Here is an 11,490-nt window from a genome sequence, read left to right as displayed (position 1 = left end):
AGGACATATAACTGATTTATGGCTTACAGTAAATATATAACAATTAAAATATCATTTCCAAATGTGTATAAAAATGCGGAATATTAAATTACTATTTTTATAATACAGGCTATTAATCAAAATGGTGGATTTACAAAAGTATGGGTCAGTTTGAAGACCATTTATTTCCCAGTTGTTTTATGTGTTCTTGCTTGGTACTGGAGGAGAGTACATATGCTTTCTAGATCACCAGCCCTTTTGGAGTACTTACTTTTAGCACTAGGCATAGCTCTATCATTTTTGAATAGTAAGTTGTATGCTTGCATTTCTTTTATATAAAAATTTACTATTATGTTAAAATAATTTTTTTAGTGCCTTTGGAATATTTAACACTTGCCTACGACATGCCATTTATGCTTTTATTGGGTGACATCAGACAAGGAGTATTCTATGCAATTCTTTTATCCTTCTGGCTTGTGTTTGCTGGAGAACATCTTATGGTAAACATATTAAATTAACATATGAAAATAATAGCATGATTGTAGTGTTAAGAACAATATAAAATATACTAATGGACTATTTTTTTTGTTATCTTCTACCGCAACAGATTCAGGTGAGTTGACTTTTTTTCTAAATTTGTTAAATGATTGTATTTTGATATGGCAAAAATATAATTTATTATTGCTTATTAATTAGGAAGGTGAACAAAGAAATTCTTTAAAATGTTACTGGCGTCATCTTTCTGCAGTAGGCATCGGGTGTCTATCATTATTTGTATTTGACATGTGCGAACGCGGGGTACAATTAAGAAATCCATTCTACTCAATTTGGGTCACAGATTTCGGAACTAAATTTGCTGTATCCTTTTATACCAAACAAAAATTTAATTTTATTACAAAAGTTACATTTCTTGACTTAAAAAAAACAGTTATCATTTATAATCTTAGCTGGAGTATCTGCTGGTGTGTACTTAATATTCTTGTCTTACATGATATGGAAAGTATTCATGAATATCAGTGCAAAAAGGGCTGCATTACCCAGTATGAGTTCGGCTCGACGTTTACACTATGAGGGTGTAATATATCGATTTAAATTTTTAATGATAGCTACACTGTTGTGTGCATCTTTAACAGTTATTGGATTTATCCTTGGCCAGGTATTTACCTAAGTATTGTGTTTAAAGTGTGTCTAGAATGTTGAGAAGAAAAAAATTCATGTAATTGAGAACTATTACATACGTAATTTAGGTTGCAGAAGGGCAATGGAAATGGGATGAGGAATTGCATTTGGAAATGACATCAGCATTTTTTACTGGTGTGTACGGAATGTGGAATATTTACATTATAGCGTTATTGTGTTTATATGCACCTTCACATAAACAGTGGCCTATTGAACCATCCGGTAACTATATTTTTGAAGTAAAGTAGAACCTCGGTTAATCCAGGTAATGTGAGCAGTGCCTACCTCGGATAATTGAAAACTGGGATAATACGGAACGGTTGATGGGTGTTCATCAGACGTACAATAAAATCACAACATTTATCATCATATTGTCAGTCATTTCCTGATTTTCATCTTTATCCATCCAGTTTTTAATATCTCCGGCATTAAGAGTTTCTGAGACGGGAAATTTGTTGACTATTTCTAGCATTTCTGTTTCCTCTTTTTTCTTCTCGTTAGCATCGTCATTTTTATTATTGAAACCTAGAATTTTTTCCCAAGACTTAATCATGGTAGATGATTTAACATCGTGCCATGCGTCTGCTATCCAGTAAATGTCTTTGATGTTTATTTTCTTAAAGCTCTCAACAACACTTTTGTCATTTTCCAGATCTTCCAACAGATATCTTAAAAGTTGTCGACGTTAATAGCGTTTTAAAGTCTCCAGTACCCCTTGACCTAGTGGTTGGATGAGGGATATCACATTAGGGGGTAAAAAGATGGCTTTGATATCATCACAGACAAGTTGACTTAGATCTGGATGAGATGGTGAATTGTCTAGGAGTAGACGTGCCTTACAGGGAAGATTTTTCTGCTTTAAAAAATTTTTTGTGGTAGGAGCAAAGTCCTCACGAAACCATTTTCTAAATAAATTTGAGTCCATTTATGCATTCTTTTGATTTGTCTAGTTAATGGGCAGATTTTTTATTTTAACATTTATAAAGGCTCTTGGGTTCTTCGACTTTTCAATGACAGTTAATTTAAGTTTGTGGTTACCAAATGCATCTCCATAGGCCAATATCGTCAATTTTTCCTTACTTCGTTTATATCCTGAAGCGGATTTTTCGTATCTTTAAACGGGTCTCGGGTAACCGAGGTTCTACTGTACTATAATATTTTGTATTAAATATTTACTATATTGTATTCTTCATTTAATCTCACTTTTATATTTTTCCAGAAAATAGTATTAGCGAAGAGATTGAATTCTCACGTTTATCTACCGATCCTAATGAAATGCTGTCCCTGACAGCGTTTGCACGAAAAGCAGCGGTAGAATAAATAGTATACATTTTTTATAAGAAATAGAACAGTGGCAACCGACCAGTCAACAATTTTGTACTTAAACATAGCGTGGAAAAGCTATAAATACGAATTAAGGACTTTCGCTATTTATAGAGAATGCAAGGACTGATAATACTCTGACAAGTAATTTTTTAATGCCAAAATTAATTATTTATTAAAAAGAATATTTTGTAAGCTTTACTTTTTCTAATATAGCTTAGTATCTAATGCGCGATTTTTTACAAAACCATTTAACGGTTTACTTAGTATTTTAAAATGAAACGAATAGGGAATTATTTTATCTCTAGATTTTTTTCATTATGTTTGTTTTCGCATATGATCGCGTTAGAATAATGTGTAGATAATATTATTTTATAGAACATTCCATTTTAAAGTTAAATATCTTCCAAATGAGACTTTTTCATATATTAAAAGCATTCATCAATCTTGTTGCCATATTTACAGTAATAGTCTTTAATGCATTGAACAATCTCGCAATACTTATTTTTTTTAACGATAAATGATCTATTCCGTCGTCTCATAGTACATATCAATATTGGGCATTTAACCATGATTAACATTTGTAAACTCGCATTTAATTGTAGCCATAGAACATGAAACTCGGGTATCTCAATATTATTCACTTATTTTGCATTATCGCTACGCTAAAGGTATAAATCCGTGTTTGGCAGTATTAAGTTCCTCGATAAATTTTTGATATTATATATATAGTTCATAGGAATTTTTACAAATTCTGATGCATTATTATTATAATTGTTAGAATTTAAGACATATGCATGCAACAAAGTAGATCTGAAGAGACAAAAAGGTGCAATAAATTTGTAACACTTTAATAGAACCAATTTAGTGCACATTAGCTACTTATATAAAGTACTTATATTTGGAGCAGCAGGATTAGTATTTTCTATATCATCAATGTATTTAATGAATAATCAAAATTTTATTTTAATAACTTTTATACATTTTTTAAATAAATCGATTTGTTAGAATAACTTTGTCAAGTTATTAAACATGTAATACCACGTGCTATATGTGCATGTCAATTGTATCGTTATAGGTACGTCTTTTGTTTTAACGTAATTAAACGTCTAGGTAAAACGCGAATTGTACGACATCCGACTTACCGAACAATTCAATTTTCACTCATAATTTATTCGTTTTCAAGAGTAATTGTTGTGTAGCAGATTTTCTTTTCGTAACATTATCAATGAGCGCGCTCATTTAACTCATCCTAATATGTATACGAAGGGTTAACTTCGAATATATCATAATTGTCGTAATGTATTTAATTTAAATTCAAATTCCACATATACGTCATTGACGTACACTATTTCACAGTGTTACCAAGAACTAGTGATTTCTTCAAATATGTTTTTTCAAATACAACATTAATTGATTTATATTTAAATTTATATGCAACCGTTTTACATTTATTTTTTACACGTTAATCTTTGTATGGCAAATGATTTAACACATTTTAAAAGCATAAATTAGTTATGACAAATGTTTATATACCGTAGGTGAAGAATACTTTTTAATTTACGAAATACAGTGTTAATTTGAATAATTGATGCAAATGCACGTCACGCAATAAAGTAATATACATATAAGATAAAACTTTGAATAATAAAAAATATAAGCGAATAATGAATATATTTCTTGAACCGTAATTGAATTTTGAATTCTAAGCTATAAAGAAATGTTGTCAGTTATGGAATTTGAATTTTTTAGTTAGTTAAAAAAGTGTTTAAAAACATGTAATAACAGTTAGTCGTGCTCGGTATAATTCTAGTGATATTAGTCGACTGAAAGAATCAGGGAGCGTAGCAGGGATTTTGTATTGTGCGCGCGCATCTACTGGCACGACGTGAGACAGAGGTAGCAGCAAGCAAGAGAGCAGTGCAGAAACGGAATCAGATGTGGTGAAGTCCGTTAGTTGACAGTGGGGTGCACGAGAACGGGCGTTTCGTAGTGGTGGAGGCGGAGGAGGTTTAGGGGAAAGAATTGTTTTCTGTGTGCGCGAGAAACGTGTCGACAGTAAACGAGTCTCTGAACGGATCGTCGTTGTCGATGGTGAAATGATCCTCTAGCCCGAGGTTTTTGGCTTGGTCCGCTCGGACAAAGAGGAAGACCATTTGTATATTGCTGCTCCTCGAGGGATCGTACGCTTGTTCATCCGTAGAAAACATCATTAAACGCTGACGTCGCGGAATTCGTCCCGTGTCGTTTTCTTTCGTGGCAAGCGTCGAACATCCAACGACTGACTAGCGACCATCACGCACGCGTGTCTTTGTTTTTTTTTTCTCTCGGTGCTGAATAACTGTTCGGTACGGGAAAACAGAGAGTGTGTTATATCACAGTGGTGAAAGACTGATTCGTTCGTGGGTTCTGCTGTGGTAAATAATCCGTGGCAGTCAGAGGCCCTTCCTAAACGACAATCGAGCTCAGCTGATTCAAGGACTTGCTGCGAAGGGCTCTGCTGCGTTAATAGACGAGATAAATATGTCGTCCCCCAGCGCTGGAAAACGACGTATGGACACGGACGTTCTCAAATTGTATCCTTGAAATTCACTTTTATTTCTCCTACTTGCTATTTGTATCTCTGTCTTCATTTTTTCTTTCTCCTCTCCTCCTCGCCACCTCTTTTCCTCCTGGTACCCCTTCTCTTCCCCTATCTCTCTCTCGCCTCCCTCTCTTTCTCTCTCTTCTCCCGTTCCCTCCTTCTCTCGTTCTCATTCTTTCTTTCTCTTTCGCTCTATCGCACGTGCTTGTAATCGAGTGCAAGAGAGGCCCGCACATGGTTGCGAATTGCAAGACTACGCAGTATGCGTGTGTATGTTACGGCGGGATCGCTTGTTTATCAGGTATGATCGCTTTATAGGTCGACGAGAAACAACGCGGTGCAATGTCAATGGTGTTTCACGACAACGGGGGATATTTAACTCCTCGTTTCGTCGATGACGGGACACAGCTGTTTTTAACCAGCTGACTCGACGTCCCTGCGCTCGTGTGCGCGCAGCTTTATCTTATTCGTTTAACGCACGACGAGCGTTGTTACGGTCGTGGTCTCTCGGTTCTGGAGGTTAGCTTTCATTTTTTTTTCCCTCTTCTTTTTCTTCTATTTTTTTTCTTTTTTCTTTCATTTCTTCCGTTTTCCTCGCACCTCTGCTTTTATTTTCACGGCGAGTTTTCGGTTTCGGCTCATCAGGATTCCTGTGACACTCGTATTTCGTACGCCTCTTATATTTATACATTCCCGGCGAACGTAAATATTTAAAGTCGCGCGTCAAAGAACGACATACATGTATATAACGTCGGTTTGAAACGGAGTGAAGCGCGACCAACGGTAATTGAGACGTCACCGCCCTGTTTCCAACCTCGAACGAACAGTTCAAGGAATGATGCAAAGTGTCAAATGTTTTATGTGTAAAAACTTTTTATGTGGTAAACGAGTGTAAAAACGATAAACGAGATAGTGTGGGGCGGGTGGGTGGTAGGTGGAGGTAAAGGTATATAAGTAACGGAGTCGCAAAAATGATGCACGCTACAAAAACCTTGCGTTTGTCATTTTTCGCTAAACCTTCGATAAATCGTGCGACGATAGTGACTAATACTTTTGCGTTCTCTCTTGTCTATAGTTGATCATTTGAGCCAGGTGCAAAGAACAAAGGTACACCTTCGCGTTGACGTTTTTCATCCTCTCTAATCGTCCTGCAAACAAATCGAACGTTTTAATATTATCGATGCTGCATAAATGAATACGTTATTTCCGATTTCCTCTTTTCACTTATTCCGCGATACATCGGAATGCAACGTTATCACGAATAATTAACAGACAGTAAACAAAAATACGTATTTGACCTCGATTCGAAAGAAATTGATTTTTCTTTTTTGCGTAACATAACCGTAACGTCATGTTTCGTTTATCGTTTCTGCGCGAATATTCGTTGTAGGTATACGAATATGTCAGTTTTTCTAGAACGTTGATAGTCCCTGTAGAGTTCTTTCGTGCCTCGTAACATCGATCAGTCTTTGTTGAAGCTTGCATTAAATTTGCAAGCACTTCGCCGAACAAAATGAATTGAATGTGTTCGTTCGTTCGTTTGTTCGTACTTCGATAGGGACTCTCGCGAGTTTTCGAATTTCTGGAAAGCCTTTCTCACTCTCTTTCTCGTCCCGCGTGTACGTACCAACGTTAGCGTTAATCTATTTTCGGAAAGGCAGGCGCCTTTGCATGCGTGATCCCTATAAATTTGCAATCTTCCCAGTTTCGCGATCTTCTTCTTCCATACGAATTCAATCGAACACGATATTTCGTGTATTATTTTTTTTTCTCTCTCTTACTCCTACGTCGTTCTTAATTTCTTACTTTTCTTTCTCAACATTATTTATTCTTATCTCGTCTATTAACTTTGCACGTGATTACTCAAGTTTCTTTACGACGAGATGCTTTATCCGAGTTTGTTTAACGGAAAAAGGTAATTTGCGAAGAAAGCTACGGGGATATCGGAGAATTTTTTTTCAATTGAAACTAAAAAGAAAAAAAAACGAAAGAAAACCGAAAAGCTGTACAGTTATTTACTTTGAAGAAAGCATCGCTTATTTACGTAACAGTGAAAACAAAGGAAGATTAAAACAGATCTAAGAATCGCGGCGGAGTTAAATAACTTTGAAATTCACGCTTTTCGAATTCGACTTGAATATTCAGTCAGATAAACAAAGCCAGACGAATATTTCCGTTTTTTTTTTCTTTCTTTAATCACGGTGAAAGTTATGTAGCAAACGTTTGCTACAAAATTCGTTGCGATTATTAATTCCACGGGTGTTACTTTGTAAGTTTTTTTTTCTTCTTTCGATTCGATTGAAGATATTGCTCGAAGGAAAACGTTCGTTCCTTTCGATGTTCACGATGCATCAAAACTGTTCGAAATACATACTGTGTGCACGTATATCCTTAGGCTTTTATTTCGTAAAACACGAATGTGAGAGAAATCGACGAATTTTTCGCGTACATACCCATGACTAAGTTCTAAGTTCTCTTTGTCTCTTAAGTTTCATCGACTTTGCCAAGCCATACTCCGACGGTATTCGTATTTTCTAAATCATTCTTTTTTCCATCGTCACAGTTTTTTAAATTTAGCCACTTTGCTTTCGATAGATCGACACTTTTTCTTTCTAGCGTGGCCGCGTTAGGTTTTCCAGTTAAAAATCAGTACAAAATGTTCACCGTAGCGGATTAAATCGAGCGAACAGACAATTTTAAGTCGATCTTCCGAACAATGGAATTTCCTATTGAAATAACTCGAACATATTTGCATACACTTTGCTGAATGTCCCGAAGCTTCTTTTATCCGCGAAGTTTTCCATGCTTTCGTATTCCGTTGAATTCCTCGAGAATTCATTTTTCAGAGATTTTCAGAGGGAAGGTGTAAAATGGCGGCAGAATGACCGAAGTAAATCGAACGTTTAGAAGGAATGTCTCGTTACAAGTTGATTTGAAATGTATGTTCGATATAACCGTCGTTCGAGATTCGTTTTTATTACTCGTGTGAAAAAATGGTAACGGTGTAATTTTGGTTTGGAATTTTAGATGAACGTAGGAGAGCGATGGAGAACGTTGGACGTTGATTAAGGTTGAAACGACAAGAACGTATAATAGGACATTAAGTTAAAATATTCACGTACACAGTGTCTTATTTGAATTTTATTACCGTTTTATTTTTCCTCCATATCGTAATTTCGCGGACGATGCAAAACAAATGCATTAGGGTCGAAAAATTGCACGTGATGGCCGGTGAATAATGTTGTTGACACAAATCCTTGCTTCATTAAAAACTGTTTAAAGTGTTGTAAAACGTATCTATTAGAGCGTTGATCGTATGATCGCGAATGTTCACCTTGAACGCCCACATGACACGAATGACAAGGTTTGCTTCCTCTTCTAGAATTGCAACCGCATATTTATATACACCATCGACTGTTCTAACGTTGCTTTGTTTTTTTATCAGACGATCTATTCTCGTTTGAATAGGTTAGGATGGTAGGTAGGAAGGGAGAGAATCGACTGACAATCTTCGAACACGAAAGTCTCAAACAATTTCTATTTCGATTTAATCCGTTCCGTGACCCGTAGGTTATCAGTGACTCACGGTAGTCGTCCGAGCCAGTGAAACTTTCATAAGGTGAATAGAGACGTTTAAAAAAAGCAATGTTATAAACTCTCCTTCGTTACGCTATCGTTGCTTCATTTTTTTTTTTTAATAACTTTTTAATTATTGCATTTCGACATATTACCGAGTGAATTGATTGCAGTTGAATAATAGATGTTTAACTCGTTCCGTGCCACGTGTACTGTTAGTGGTGTAGGACAGTCTTTTGGAAATGGAATTTTCATGAAGCGACAGAAATTTTTTTGATTCGATACTTGTGAAAAATAATTCCAAAGGAAGATGAGTGTCAAGAATTCAACTTATATTAATATTCTACAGTATCAGTATTCTTCAGTTACTAATTGACGATAGTTTTCGGAAATGGAATTTTCATGAAACGACGAAAATTATTTTTTGACTTAATGCTTGTGAAAAATAATTCCAAAGGAAGATGAGTGTCAAGAATTCAACTTATATTAATATTCTACAGTATCAGTATTCTTCAGTTACTAATTGACGATAGTTTTCGAAAATGGAATTTTCATGAAACGACGAAAATTATTTTTCGACTCGATACTCATGAAAACTAAATGCAAAGGGGATGGGTATCAAGAATTCAACTTATATTAATATTCTACAGTATCAGTATTCTTTAGTTACTAATTGACGATAGTTTTCGAAAATGGAATTTTCATGAAACGACGAAAATTATTTTTTGACTTAATGCTTACGAAAAATAAATGCAAAGGAAGATAGGTATGAAGGAATCAATTCATATCAATATTCTACAGTATTAGTACTCTTCAGTTAATTAATTAGCGATCGTTTTCGAAAATGGAATTTTCATGAAACGACGAAAGTTATTCTTCGACTCGATACTCATGAAAAATAATTCCAAAGGAAGATGAGTGTCAAGAATTCAACTTATATTAATATTCTACAGTATCAGTATTCTTCAGTTACTAATTACCGACAATTTTCGAAAATGGAATTTTCATGAAACGACGAAAATTATTTTTCGACTCGATACTCATGAAAACTAAATGCAAAGGGGATGGGTATCAAGAAAATTCAGCTCGTATCAATATTTTTCTATAATTAAATATTTTAACGTGACTTTTCAACTTCGTTTCGACGCTCTGGTAAAACTTGTAATTCCACCGTGGCACGGAACGTGATAAGATTGCTAAAAAGGTTTCTAAAAAAAATTGGCAAAGAATCCTGTGTTAGGAAAATGAATAATGTAAAATCCAACGATGGTGCGTTATATCTAACAATATTATGGAACAAAATTTCTTAGAATATACTAGACAAAATGATAGGACACTTTACATATTTCTATACTTCCTATATTTTGAAGGAGAAGGTATACATTTTATACACCCTATATATTGGATACCTTTTTCATAAGGTAACGCGCCAAATCTTAATTTTATTTTATTAAGTTATTTCATCGTCTTATAACAACGTATCAGACTCGTGGCGCAGATTCTGGTCAAGATGCGACAAAAACAGTTACATTACTAACAAAATTGTATTTTAATTTTAACTTTCATTTTCATTTATAAGCCTAAGCATTACCAAATTGAATTAATCTATAATACATAAGCTTCTCTTACCTAACACAATGCTAAAACAGTAAATAACCGACGCCTCAATGCGTAGTCAGCGAAAAGAAATAAATCAGGTGGTTAAGATTCGAATGATACCGCAGAAAATGGTAAATCTACTCGATCGATTGGCAATTAACCCTCCGTAGGCAATCTGTGCCGTTAATGACCCAAGCGAAATTTCACTCTTGCATTTCTTTGAAACGATTCAACGAACAATTGTACGATATAGCAGAGACTTCGAGAAACTCCCCCAGAATTTTCTCAAAATTTTCTGTACCTAGAACACTAAAAAAAAAAAAAATTAGTCTTGGACCATAAACAACTTAGCGTTACCTAGAGAGCGTGAAAAAATATATTACCAACGAAGGGTAAAAATCCTCCGTTTTCTCGAACTACGCAAAAAAGCACCCTCCCACAAAATTCCATTCACACCTAATCGTTCGTTATATCGTAACAGATCGCGTATGAATAAATCCAACAATATAAAGAATTCATTGGGATTGCGCAGAGTAAAATGTAATTACCATGACGCAACGCTCCGGTCACTTTTTGCAATCCCACGGTGGGATCTCTCCGTTTCGATAGCGCCGCGGCATCGAACGTATTCGATAGCTGCTCGCCACTGAACGAACGTTCCTCTATATATGTATATACCGCGCGACGTGTTTCCTCCGTTTGCCAATCAGAATTTACTATCGGCAAAAGGGTATCAAGTCTCTCTGAAAAGGGGTTAAAGTTGAGCAAAGTAAATCGTGTTTTCGTGCCCAGGTCTCGTGTCGCGCGTAACTACATAGTTGCGGTAATTTGCGTTCCCAGTGGCTCTGTGTGTGTGTGCGTGTGTATATTCACAGTAATTTCCATTAGGCGGTCTTCGAACCTATAGACGGCCTAGGTGAGAGACATACACGTGGCCACGGTACCAGAAGTGATTGGATTACAGATCACCCACTGTGGATGGGCCCTCTTAGAAGATTCCTTGTCCATCTACCGAAATCAACCTAATTAATTACGCGGTAATTAACAAGCTTCTCGGTATGGACGGTTAATAGTTCACCGTAATGGCTTCGGAGGCACGCGAGCGCACGTGAGTACATCGGTGGTCGTTATCTGTCTGATGCAGTCAGTTTTACCTGTAGAGAAGGAGGGTATAGAGCTGCGCGTTTCCATCGTATTTGTATATGTGTGTGTGTGCGTGCGCGTGAGAGAGTGTAGGTGTCCCCAATCGG

At 35.8% G+C, this 11,490-nt stretch overlaps 2 protein-coding genes across 2 annotated transcripts in view; both read left to right on the top strand.

The window, feature by feature from the left end:
• Positions 1-2,513, top strand: part of LOC108575996 (protein wntless) — a 3,713-nt gene extending 1,200 nt beyond the window's left edge. The window contains exons 6-13 of the mRNA XM_017938936.1: positions 3-28; positions 109-286; positions 352-479; positions 587-592; positions 676-837; positions 908-1,135; positions 1,227-1,380; positions 2,378-2,513. Coding sequence (XP_017794425.1) covers positions 3-28; positions 109-286; positions 352-479; positions 587-592; positions 676-837; positions 908-1,135; positions 1,227-1,380; positions 2,378-2,478 — 983 coding nt within the window. The 3' untranslated portion in view covers positions 2,479-2,513. The remainder of the gene's footprint in view (positions 1-2; positions 29-108; positions 287-351; positions 480-586; positions 593-675; positions 838-907; positions 1,136-1,226; positions 1,381-2,377) is intronic.
• Positions 2,514-4,517: 2,004 nt separating this feature from the next.
• Positions 4,518-11,490, top strand: part of LOC108576025 (ubiquitin-conjugating enzyme E2 H) — a 70,052-nt gene continuing 63,079 nt past the window's right edge. The window contains exon 1 of the mRNA XM_017938968.1: positions 4,518-5,057. Coding sequence (XP_017794457.1) covers positions 5,005-5,057 — 53 coding nt within the window. The 5' untranslated portion in view covers positions 4,518-5,004. The remainder of the gene's footprint in view (positions 5,058-11,490) is intronic.

The sequence above is a fragment of the Habropoda laboriosa genome, unplaced genomic scaffold (assembly GCF_001263275.1).
Source record: "Habropoda laboriosa isolate 0110345459 unplaced genomic scaffold, ASM126327v1 scaffold309, whole genome shotgun sequence".
Classification (NCBI taxonomy): Eukaryota; Metazoa; Arthropoda; class Insecta; order Hymenoptera; family Apidae; genus Habropoda; species Habropoda laboriosa.
The sequence above is the reverse complement of the archived record's forward strand: the minus strand, read 5'-3'. Positions and strand labels throughout refer to the sequence as shown.